The sequence below is a fragment of the Vidua macroura genome, chromosome 7, assembly GCF_024509145.1.
Source record: "Vidua macroura isolate BioBank_ID:100142 chromosome 7, ASM2450914v1, whole genome shotgun sequence".
NCBI lineage: Eukaryota > Metazoa > Chordata > Aves > Passeriformes > Viduidae > Vidua > Vidua macroura.
In genome coordinates, this window is record NC_071577.1 from 3,503,584 (window position 1) to 3,515,880 (window position 12,297).

Here is a 12,297-nt window from a genome sequence, read left to right on the forward strand (position 1 = left end):
GAAAAGTCACAGGGTACATCTGGTTTTGATTTTTTGTTTTAAGTTTTCCAGAGCCTGCTGATCATTTTCAAGGTTTTCTCCCTATCCCTAGGGCACATTCTCCAGAAGTTCTGCTGTTACATCCTTTTGCATTTAGTGAAAGTTACCTGCAGTGACCAGTTGATCAAAGTCCTGGGAGAACTTGAACTCCTGGGTGAAGCTGGGCAAAACATGTATCTCCCAGATCTGAAGCCATTAAGTGCCAAGTTGCCATTGTCCTCCAGAGCCCTGGCTAGCTCTGCGATGCCCCGGGCCAGTGGCGAGAGTGGGCTGGCCTGGCTGGGGTTTTGCCTGGGCCAGGACCTCTGAGCCAGATGCCCAGCAGTAGAGACCCATGGAGGAGCAACAAGGACTGGGCAGAGGAAGCAGAGGACACTCTTCTGTAGTGCAAAGTCCAGCCAATTTATTGGGAGAGGCAAGAGGAAGGTGTACAGGGGAGGGATGACAGAGGGGAGCACAAGCCAAAAAGAGCCCCGAGCACACCTGTGCCCCGGATTTTAAATCTTTCAAAACAGGCGGTGGACACCTTACGGCAACCAATGAGGAACTTCTAGGCTGCGGTTTCTGGGACTAAAACCAATCAGAGCAAGGGGAGGATACAGGATCTGGCTGAGGATTGGATTTGAGCATGAGGGACAGGGAACCTTCTGGAACAAAGGGTAGGGTTTGGGCTGACAGACAGGGCGAAGGGGCCAGGTTGCCTTAACAGGCAGGGAAGTGTCTGGAAAGTAGGGAGGGGATTCTTTGAGGGACAGCCAGGTAGGAGGCCATAACAGAGGGGAGAAACCACCTGGAATAACTCAGAGGACACTGGAACATACCACAAGATAACAGAACATTTGTCTTAATAAACTAACACACCGCAACAGCAAGTACTGTCCCAGTGTCATACTCTGTCCCCTGTAAGTGTGCTGATGCCATTTAAAAGGGGTTGCCAATGAAAACAACTTTTAACATTTTTGTAATTTCTGCATTAGCATTCAAATCCTTGACCAGAAAAATCACATGGGATTCTTAAATACCAAAGCTGTCATTTTCACCCTGCATTTTAGAGTCTCTGAAGAGTCACACAAGGGTTTTGTTTTAAACACTACCGAAAAGGTCCCTGGTGTTTAGCTATAGCTTTACATCAGCATATACTCCTGATTATTCCTTTAGGCAGGAGCAGCAAAGCCAAGAATGAGCCAAGCAGGCGATTCCTGTGTTCTCATGTCCTGCACAGCACTAACTGGGAATTCAAGAGTGGATGCCGGAGCCTCAGGGTGCACAGGAAGCCACAAAGACTTTGGGATGCTGAAATGGACCAGCAGCCTGGTGCCTGTGCCTGGGCTGCACAGGGCTGAGCTCCATCGGGATGATCTAACAAAGGCTGAATGGACATCCCATGGCCACTGGAGACTCCTATTCCAAGTTCTGAGAGCTACAAAATTCAGCTGTAACCAGCCGATTTTTTCATGTTAGCTTGAAATCCAGGAGAGGAATGGTAAACATGGAGAAGTGTTCTTCCAACCCTAGTGACAGCTGTGCCTGCACAGCACCTGTGGCCGTGGCAGGGTGGTAGGAACTGGATGATCTTTATGATACTTTGCAAGATAAAGTGCTCTGGCATTCTGTGATTCCCCAAGTGGAGAGCAAAACCGAGCCATAGAAGTCCCAGCTTTTCTCCGGCACCTCCTTTGTTCTTTGTTGCAAGCAACTCCAGGATTCAGTTTCAGAGCTGACGCATGTGTCTTTAAGGTGCCTGCATGGAGGAGAGGGCGGGCAGCTGCAGCGCAGGGCTCGTGCCCCATCAGAGTCTCTCTCTCACCATGGCACCAATGCCTCTGCCTTGGGACGCCCGCCTGTGGAAGGCGAGTCTGCCCTCAAGTGCGACGATGCATTGTTTTTCCTTGTCCTGGGCAGCTCCGGAGAGCCCGGCAATGCACTGCTTCTCGGCAGGACCGAGGTTTGTCGCGATTCCCGGGCGCTTCTGCTTTCCGCGCACCGGGGTAGGGCTGGCCACTTCTGCCGTCGGCGCGAGGGACAAGACAAAGAGGGAAGGAATTGTCCACTCCGTCCGTACAGTTTGCTAGAAAGCTTTTATTGCCGCGGGGATCTGTGGTGGAGAAACCGCGACTCGCTATCAGCGCCACGTGGACAGAAAATGGCACTGGGACCGGGGAGGCGCAGGATTTTATAGGGGGCTGGACTAGGAGGGTAGAAGCCCTCCCGCACAATGGGGACAGGTGCCGTGGCGGTGACATGGACCACGGCAACCAACGGGAATGTGGCAGGGGTGGACACGGGGCTCCGGGGCGAATGGGGTGACGGACACAGAACACTCCGGAGTGGACAGGGGAGTGGTTAGAGGATTGGCACGGTGAGCTCCAATGGTAAGAGACCCGGAGCAGACCAGCACGGGGGGGGGGAAACTCGGGGGGTGTGCAGGGGTCCACAGAACTGGCTAGCAAAAACAGATCAGAACCCCTAATCTGAACGCATCCCAGGATGCAATGCTGAAGCACGGCCATGGAAGTCAGTCAGGGGCACAGGCTGCAGCTGAAGCTGTCAGGCTTTGCTGTGAGGCTGGCAAGTCAAGAGAAAGCCATTCTGGTGAACACTGCTGAAGCCTTTTGCCAAAGCATGGCAATTGTGCCCACGGTCTCCCCGCGTCTGGCATCCTGGCTGGTGCGGGAGCCTCGTTGAGCAGGTGCCGGCGTTCAGGGTGCTGCTGTGCCTGAGAACCTCAGAGCCCTCAGCAATCCAGCCAGCAACACACGGGCAGGAGGACACGGATGGCGCTTCCTGCCTGGGACAGGCCTTGTGGCCATCTCCAGGCACCGCTCTCGCAGGGATCCCCGCGGCTCCGGCCCTGCCCACCCGCTCTGTGGGCAGCACAAAGGCTTCAGCACAACCCCCAAAGGCCAGGGGGCTTCTGGCCATTTTCTCTGCAACACTGCACGCCTGGGAAAATTGCTGAGCCCAAGCACCATTTTCCCACTCTTCCCCTATGTCCTGGGCACCCTGGGCAGCAAAAGAAAGAGCCTGGGAGTCTGTCCATTATAATACAGCCTATATTTACATACTAAAGGAAAACACAACGAAGGAAAGAGCAATTTTGAAGAAAAAAAAATCCCTGCTGGCTCAGGAGGCCCCAGCAAAGACAGCCTCCTGGATCAGCCCTCCACAGAGCCCCAGCAGCCCAGACAGCCGAGCCGCGACAGACGAGGTCGTGTCTTCCATGCCCGGCGCAGCTGATCTCGCAGCCTCTGGAACATTGGGATGGGAGCCTGGTCTTCTGCCTTCAGTATGCACAATGACTGAATTGCCAGGCTTCCAACGCTGACGCTGATGTCATTAGCCATTCCTTCAAGGGCTGAAAGAGAGAGGATCAGAGCCATGGCCAGATCCTGGATCAGCAGAGAGACGAGGAGAGCCCCATGCCAGGGCCATCCCAGCCAGTTCTTGCCATGGTCAGGAGGGAGTAGGAACCAACAGGATCAGGCCGAAGCTGCAGGCCACGAATCCCCCACGTGTCCCTGAAATCTCTGTGTGCTCTGCCCAGGCCAGCCCTGCTCCGCACAGGGAGCAGAGCCCTCTGCAGCCGGGGCAGGGATGGCAGCTGCCCCCGCCAGCCCCCGCTGTCAGCCCGCTGCCCTCACTCACCCTCAGAGATCAGCTGGAGCTCTCCCTGCTGCCCCCTCAAGCTGCGCCCGGCCATCCCTGCGAACACAGAGCCTGTCACGGCCCAGTGGCACAGCTCCCTGCCAGCGGCGCTGCCAGCCCTGTGGCCACACGGCCTCGTGGCCCGGCAGGGCTCAGCCCGGGCCCTTGCCGCACGCTGCCGCCCAAGGGCACGGCTGCCGGAGGGCGGCAGCAGCGCCCAGGCCAGGCGGGGCTCCACGGCGCCGGGCCCGGATGGCGCTGCCGGGGCAGCAGGCGGGGCTGGGGCTGAGCTGCGGCGGGGCGGGGAGGGAGCCCGGGCTCCTGGCTCACCCATGAACCTGACGGCCGCCTCTCGCAGGGGCTCCTGTGGGCTCTGCAGGTAGGGCAGGGCCCGGCGCAGGTGCTCGGCCGCTCGGCTCCTGTCCTCTGCCAGCTGGAGAGAGCGGCAGCAGGGAAGGTTTGGCGCGGGCTCAGCCCCTGGGCCGGGCGCTCCCTGCACCCAGCCCCGGCCTCCCCTGCCCGCACAGCCCTGAGGCCCGGCCAGCAGCCGCTGGCGCCGGGCTCTGGAGGGGGCAGAGGGCCGGCTGCTGCCCGGGGAGCCGCGGTGCCGCCCCGCAGCCCCGCCGGGCCGGGGCTCCATCGGCACCCGGCTGGGACCCACGGGAGCCTGGAGAAGAGCCCGCGCGGCCTCTGGCTGCAGCAGCGGGCAGGGGCACAGCTGCCAGCCCACACACTGAGCACCGCGCTCAGGGGGCTTCTCCAGGCTGAGCCTGGGGCTTCCAGGCCGTCCTTACCAGGCAGTTGGCGAAAATCCAGAGTTTCTCCTTTTTCACCAGTTTCTCGAGATCTCTCCTTCTCAGAAACTCGGCCACACAAATCAGCGTTTCCCGAGAAGCCTGGAGAGCAGCAGAGACACAGAGATGGCCCCACAGCCCAGGGCCCTGGACCCGCGTCCCTGTGCCAAGGCCTGGAGGAGGCTGCAGCCTGCCAGGCACCAGGGCAGGAGGCAGCCGAGCCCCCTCCCAAGGGGACAGCAGCAGCCCACGAGTCCTCACCTCTGCCACACGCTGATTCTCATCATGGCAGTGGAAGAAGAGTGGCAGCAGGCTCTGGTGCACAGGCCTTTCCAAGGGCTTTTCTCCCTTTTCCAAAAACCCCATCATGTCTTGAAAGAGTTTTATGGAGAGCAGCTGTACCTGGCTATTTTCCTATATGAAGAAAAGGGAAAAATACCTCCGCTTTGGCTCCTCCAGGCCTGCCTGGGCACAGGCCTGGAACTCCACAGGGCACCAAGTTTCCAGGCAGCACCCAGTGACTGTGGCTGGGGGCACAGAGCCTTACATGGTCAAAGAGTGGCAGGAGCACCTTAGCCAGCTGCAGGGCAATGGGAGTTGAGATCAGAATGGATTTGTGCAAGAATATAAAGCTGAGTGTGATGAGTGTCAGCCCAGCTATCTCTGCATCACTGTCCCACAGTAGGTCCATGAGGCTTTCAGTCAGGCGCCACATCTTTTCAGCCTGTGTGGAACACAAGTTTTTGAAAGACCACCCTGCTGCTGCAGGGCCTGGAGGCCAAAGGCCTGTCCCGAGGCACTGGGGAAGCCGAAACGGGAGAGCTGGGAGCAGCTGCCCCAGGGCCTGAAGCCAAGCCCAAGTGACTGCGTTCCCAGCGCAGCTTCAGCCGCTGCCCCCTCTCACCATCGAGGGATCGTCAATGAGCTCGAGAAGGGCCCTGAGCGCCAGGCGACGCCTCTCCCTGCACTCGCTCTGCAGGTACCTTGATGAAACCTCCACAACACTGTCACCACATTCACTTGAATCTAGGCACTCGAGGACCTGAAAGGCACAGGGCAGTGACAGGGGACTGGCCGGCAGGAGCCCAGAACCGCACAGGGCTGGGCCCAGGCAGCAGCACAGGGCGTGGGCACCGTCCCAAGCAGCTGCGGCTACGAGAGGGCAGAGAGCTGGGAGGCAGCTCAGCGAGGCAGCACTGGCCAACAGGCTCACCTCCACCAGGAAGGCCAGGGCAGGCAGATCCCAGCGTGGCTTCTGTGTGCTAAGCAGCCAGAGGAGGTGGAGTGCAATACTGGAACACAACTCAAGAGAAGCATGGCGCATCTCCCTAGGAGGGCGAAAAAGGGACCAGGACCCTGAAGAAATCTCTCCCAGGACAGGCTCACAGAGGTCTGGTCTTCCACCAAGGGACCTGGGCCACTTAGGAGGTGTCTCCTTCTGTGCTCTCTCCTCTCCCAGCCTTTTCCAGTCTGCTTGGCGGTCCCTCGGTGACGAGGTCCTCTGGCCCACGACCACGGGGACTGTGTGGGGCACCCCAGGCGCAGAGCACAAATGTCAGAGGCAGCGGGGAGAAGGGGGTCTCACCTGGCCAGCAGACCCACGGCATAGTGGTGGGTGTCAGCACAGAGCAGCGTGTCCCAGCCACACCTGCGTTCCATTGACACCACCACATCCTTGTACTGCTTTTGGCACAGCAGGGACTTCAGGGTCCGCACTGCAAATCTGTGTGCAGAGCAAAGCCCAGGTCACACTGGGAGCACTGGGTCTTGCCCTGGCAATGTGGCAGGGACAGAAGGACTGGGAGGAAGCACCTGTTGGGGCTGGTGGCAAGGCCGTGTTGCTCCTGGCATCCCTTCCAGAAGGTAAGGACCTTCTTTGGCATCTGTTCAGTGCTGAAGAACACTTGGAAGAGCAGATGCACAAATAGGCGGGGGAGATACGCTGTCGCTATACGTGGGACACGGGGCTCCTGGAGGATCTTCCACATCACCACAGTTGCCTGCAAAGAACAAAGCTCAGTGCCGAGGTGTCCGTGTGACAGGGCCCGAGCATGGCAGGGAGAGGCCCAGAGAGACACAGGGGGAGCAGCGGGACCGGTGGCCCTGCAGCTGCCCCTAGGCCAGGTTTCAGGGCAGCGCCTGAGGCAGGGAGATGCAGTGGGGGAAGGAGGAAGGAGAGCTGCTGGAGAGGCGGCCTTGGGGCCAGCAAAGGCCACTGGCAGAAACTCACAGCCAGGGCAAAGACACCCGTTTTGTCCCCATCGGAGGTGCACGTGCTGTGCTCTGGCCAGCTCCCCAGCACATCCAGGAGAATCAGCTGCACCAGCTCCGCAGTCCTGGGTGAGCACATGATGGTCTTCCACATGGCTGTGGCAGCTCTGTGGGGTTAGAGCTCTGTCTCAGGGGGTCTCAGGCACAGCACCCTGGCCTGGGCATGGCCCCTGAGGGGCAGCGAGGGAGCATGGCAGCAGGCTTGGGGGGCTGACATGCCAGGGCTGGGAAAGGGAGCAGCCAGAGGGCCCTGGAAGTCTCTGTTGGTCAGACACCTGGGACAGGCTGTACAGGGCGATGGGCTGGGGGGAGCCCTGAGCCCTCTGGGCAGGTGGGCCCCATACCTGTCACAGGATGGGGCCACACGCAGGAGTGTCATTACTGCGTCATTTGGCTGCACTTTGGTGAGATGCAGCAGGGTGTTGTCCAGCCTGTGCTCAGCAGAATCATTGGCCGTGAGCCACTGGTGGATGTATCTCACCATGGCAGGCACCTGGAGAAGGCACAGGGCAATTTGGAAAGCTGCCAGAAGGAGCAACGTTCCCAGTGTCCCCAGAGAAGTGCTTCCCTTCCCACCGCACTGCAATGGCCTCAAAGGCTCACAGGGACCAACACTAGTGGCTTGGGAAGCCATGTGACTCATGAGGGAATTGAAGCCTGGCCACAGGCTGCTTACTTGCTCTGGTCTGAAAACACCCCTCTCCACAAGCAAATCCAGCAGGGCAGCACTGGTCTCATGTTTGAGGACCTCTGAGTATTCTCTGAGCCCAGTGCCCCTGGAGATGGTCTCTTCCTGCCGAATGCTCTTGATAAATTTGCAAACGAGCTGTAGGAGAAGGGCAAGAAGCCAGCGATGTTGCATGGAGTGCTCCACACACGGTGCTGGGCTGAGCAGTGACAGCAGGCCCAGCCCAGGTGGGGATGGCTGCAGGTACCTGCGCTGCTCTGCGGAAGCGGCCACGGGTGGATTCCTGCTCTTGTGTGCAGTCGAGGGCTGCATCTGGCAAGGAGTGAGCACAGCCAGAGCTGAGGGGCTGCGGCAGAGGCCGGAGAACACAGCCCAGCCCTGCTCTCCCCAGGCAGGGACAGCCCCGGGATGCCCCAAGGGATGGAGCAAGGCCATTGAGGGGTGTCTGCCAAGACCTCTTCCATCGTGTCCCCAGGCTGATCCCCAGGGAATGGGATGGGATGGGATGGGATGGGATGGGATGGGATGGGATGCAATGGGATGCAATGGGATGCAATGGGATGCAATGGGATGGGATGCAATGGGATGGGATGCAATGGGATGTGAGGAAATGCAACGGGGGAGGATGCAATGGGATGCAATTGGATATGATCGGATGGGACAAAGCTCGTTGCAGGCTCCAGCCCTGGGGCCCAGCTCTGCCACTCACCCTCCTGCGGTGGATGGAACGGCACCACCTTTTCGGTCTCCTGTGCTGGTGGAGCTCCAGGGCCTTCTTCCTCCTCCTCCACCCAGGCCAGCTTGGGCACTCTCGGGGGTCTCTTCTCCATGTCAGTCACTGGATTTTTGGGAAATTGCAGGAGAGATGCCTCAGAAAATCTCCACATTAATAAGTCCTGCATTCGTGTCTGGAAGGCACCTTCCAGAGAGAAGCCTCAGGAAGGCTACAGGACAGCAAGCCCTGCCCTCTGGTCTCAAGGGCTCCTGCCACAAGGACAGGAGACTCCTGTCAGGGATTGTGGTCTGGCCTTGAGGGCACTGGCGGCAGGGCTGGGAGATGCCTCAGAAAAGCTCCAGGGCACCAAGTCCCACCCTCTGCCCTCAAGGGCACCTGCAGAACAGAAGCCTCAGGAAGGCCACAGGTCTCCAAGTGCTGTGGTGTGGCCTCGAGGTCAGCTGCAGGAACAATGCCTCAGAAAAGCTGCGGGTTGGACACGAACAAGTGAGCTGTGAGGGGGCTCCTCACGGCACTGCTCTGTCCCGTCCTGTCCCTTCGCCTGCTCTGAGCACTGTGGCGTGCTCTTGGCACCACCAGCTGCTGTGTCACCACGTGTCACAAAGGGCCCTTGGACACCCGATTCCATTGCAATTCCACGGTGACCGTGCGGCACCATGTCACAAAGGGCCCTTGGAAACACTGTCACCTGCCCTGGGGCCGCCCCCAGCCCACCCAAAGTGGCCCAGGTTGGAAGGAATCCCTGACCCCAAGGGTCTGAGACAGCCCAACAGGATTGTGGGATGTGCCCCTGGGGACAGCAGCTCAGGGATGCCCTGGGAGGCTTCATTTATGTAGAACACTTGCCCAGAGTTCCCTGCTTCCCCATGCAGATGAACACATATCTGTCATCTGCCAGTTCATGCTTGTCATCTCCCCAAGTTCTAGAAAGTTCCTTGTTCTCCATAACCCCATTGCTTCCCTCCGCAAACCACTCCTTCCCTTCTCCCTCATTGCTTCGGATTATGTCACCCCATCCCTGCTCATCCCTGAAGCCTTTTTCCCATTGGACAGTGTGTACCCTAAGCACTCCCATCCCTCCCCAGTTCTATACCCTGGCCCATCCTTCCCCAGTTGCTCTTGGAGCTGTCTCCCTCTGCATCTGGTTGTCTCCCTGCTCCTGTTCCTGCTTCCTTCCTCCTTCCACCTGTCCTCAATAAAGCCACGTGGATTTCAGCAGCACAAGAGTCCTCCTGTCTTTTGCTGGGGCTACATTTCTCTATCTGGGCACCTGTTGATCAGGCAGCAGCGGGTCACCCTGCAGGACGCGGTCCGGGGCAGCCCGCACAGGATCTTTAGGAACGGCTCAGAGCATCAGCAAAGCCTGCCCTGCTCTGCGGGCTCAGGGCAGCACAAGGAGCCCCCAGGGCTGCCGACGCAGCCGCGCTGGGAAGGGCACGGGGCCTTCCACGGAAGCTGCCACGGCCTCCTTGGGACAAGTCCGGGCTGGTGGCCGTCCTAAACCCGCGGCTGTGACAGGGACAAGGAACGTGTGGGCCAGGGCACGAACGCTGCTCTGAGCCCTGGGGCCCGGGGAGCGCTGACATCAGCAGGTGTGGCAGAGTCCCCGCCCAAGCAGCCCTGCCACCCCCCGAGCCCTGGCAGCGCTGGTGCCCGTCTCCTGCCCCAGAGACCGGTGCCCCTGGGGGGCTTCTGTGCCACAGGGAGCCAAAGCCCACGTGCATCGGGGGCTGCTGGCAGGAGCAACTGGAGCAACTGCTGGCAACACGTGGTATCTGTCAGGAGCTCTTACTCCATGCTGGAATTATTTTCTCATTGAAGTCATTTCCTGCAGCACAAAAACTTCTTTACCATCAAGACACAGAAGAATCTGGCATTAAAGAATCCCCTATTAAGGAATGCTATAGTTTCCATTGCTCAACTCAAGTAGTTCCAATAAGTTGCAAACTTCCCAAATTAATTGGAATTGCCTAAGAACGTTTTGAGAAATGACACTCACTTTTAAAATTTCTAAGGTTTATTAAAACTGAACAAAAATACAACAAACAACTGAATAAGGAAAGGGCTGGGAGTCTCCATGACCAGTACTCATCTGCAAAATGGATACTCTGCCTTTTATACCCTTAGTCCTTCCCAAAATTTTGTCAGTCAACTCTTTCTCTGCTGTCCATCAGTGAGATTACTTTCTTACATCTTGATTGGAGGTCAGGTGTTGCCATGCCACACCTCCTAGTAACAAGCTCTCCCTCCTCTGAGAGCCCCGACCAGTGACACCAATTCAGGGGGGAAGGGAAAGGGGACTATGGGGAGAACATGGAAAAATAACAGAACTCTACATACTTCTTTTCACATACACATAATATTCATCTCTTAATTGTGAGAGCCAACTCTTGCCTTAGTCATTTATAACAAATGAAAGATTTTCAAGTTTGCTTCCCATCTCAAAGCAGCAACTCATTTGCCTTAACGTCAGCCATTGAGAGTCACTTTAGAAAACATAACACGGAGGCAAAAAAAATAAAAGCCATCCATTGGTTTTCAAATCTGAGTCTGGCTCTCAGCAGCCACGGGATGGAGGTTCGCCGACGAGCTGTCCCGCCTGTGGCCGAAGGGCAGACACGCGAGTGGCCGTCCCCAATTCTTGGCCGAGACTGTTGCGGGTGGCGGTGATTGCTGTGGCGTGGGCAGCACAGCAAAGGCACAGGGCACGAGGAAAGAGAGGCAGAGGAATAAGGGAAGGACACTTGTCTGAATCTCCAAGGATTTAATTCCCAAAGGGGGGCAGAGCAAGTGCCAAATCTGAACATGAAAGGACTCCTTTTAAAGGGTAGAGGGAACACGGGGAGTACACAACCTTTGACCAAGAGGAGGGCATCAGGGGAGGGGTGCAGGGTAAGAGCTCCCCAGCAGAAGCCAACACGGGGAGGGAGCAAACCTTCCAATCCAATTCTGCTTTGAGGAAGGGATGAAAGACAGGGAACACTCCAGAACCAAAGGAGTGTGCTATCTTTGACAGACAGGGGTAAGACAAGGGAACAAGGGAGGCACACAGGGAGACTGACAAGTAGATTGACATACATTTTGGGGGGGAAAACTGTGGCAAATAACTCAGGACTGAACCATTAGGGAAGCCAAAAGGGGTACATAGAACGAACCATTACAAATTTAGAACAAGGAATATTTGAACATACTACAGAAGAACAAACTGTGAAATAACAGACTACCACACACCTGGAAATTTGATCTCATCTGCCGGCAGTATGCCGGCAGAGGAGAAAGAGAAGCAGGGGGGAAGGTGCCCAGCCGTGGGAGTTCTGGGCAGCCAAGACTTCAGTCGTCCTGGGAGCCCGAGACTTTTAACCCCTTCTAGGATAGAGAAAACTTGGTGAATCATTAATCCTCCTTGATCTGAAAGAGAAGAGAGACTGCCTGGGATCTGAGATGTTAGAAGAAGAAATCCTAAGTGGGAGGAGATGATGGAGCGGCCTTGGCTGGACTTTTCTTGTATAGCCATAGACGGAAGCAATTTCTCCTGCAACACAGACTGCATTTTAGGGGGATGCAATGGCTTGAGCCAAGTGAGTGACTGCCAGGGCTGGAGTGTGAGTGACCTGCTGCAGTGATGCCAAGGGAGTGGCAGGAGTGGAGAGGGAGATGAGGAGGGTGTGGTGCTGCCCTCAGTCTTCAGGGAAGAAGAAGATCTCTGTTCTCGAGACCCTTGGCCCCAGGGGAGGAGAAAATGGGGGGCACTGTTGTCCCAAAAAGAGAAACTGTTGTTCTTTGCTCCTTGGCAAAGCGTCCTTCAAAGGAACCCTATGAGCAGTCTCGGTCCATCATGCACGGTGCTGAGAGCACTGGACATGGAAGGAGGATGTCACGGTGGCAGATTTTCTCCAGGTGGTGCCGTGTGTGACGCGGAAACACAAGAGGTGGCAATTGTGTTTCCTGGGGGAGTCTATGGTACAAGAGAGACTCCTCTCTCCCTTGATGGACTGAGAATTGATTATCTGAGGGCTGGTAACTTGATCGGGAATGCAAGGTTTTGTCTCACTGTGTTTTGGTGGGAACTGGGTGAGGGGAGGAGGAATGTGTTGGAAGGTTTTCATTCTGAATTCTGTGGGTGT

At 57.2% G+C, this 12,297-nt stretch overlaps 1 protein-coding gene across 1 annotated transcript; it reads right to left on the bottom strand.

Moving 5' to 3' along the window:
- Window positions 1-3,077: 3,077 nt before the first annotated feature.
- LOC128809967 (uncharacterized) lies at window positions 3,078-7,901 on the bottom strand. The gene is made up of 12 exons (XM_053982415.1): window positions 7,893-7,901; window positions 7,685-7,783; window positions 7,426-7,575; window positions 7,094-7,242; window positions 6,081-6,201; window positions 5,383-5,520; window positions 5,026-5,202; window positions 4,740-4,892; window positions 4,479-4,580; window positions 4,015-4,117; window positions 3,685-3,741; window positions 3,078-3,394 (listed from the first exon to the last, which is right to left on the bottom strand). Exons 1-12 carry the CDS (start codon window positions 7,899-7,901, stop codon window positions 3,195-3,197), a joined length of 1,458 nt encoding a protein of 485 aa, XP_053838390.1. The 3' UTR covers window positions 3,078-3,194.
- Between the last annotated feature and the right edge of the window lie 4,396 nt (window positions 7,902-12,297).

Coding starts and splice junctions, on each gene's coding strand:
- LOC128809967 (XM_053982415.1), bottom strand. Junction 5,203..5,382: donor TCATTGACGATCCCTCGATG/GTGAGAGGGGGC, acceptor TGTTCCACACAG/GCTGAAAAGATGTGGCGCCT. Junction 3,742..4,014: donor GGCGGCCGTCAGGTTCATGG/GTGAGCCAGGAG, acceptor CTGTGTTCGCAG/GGATGGCCGGGCGCAGCTTG.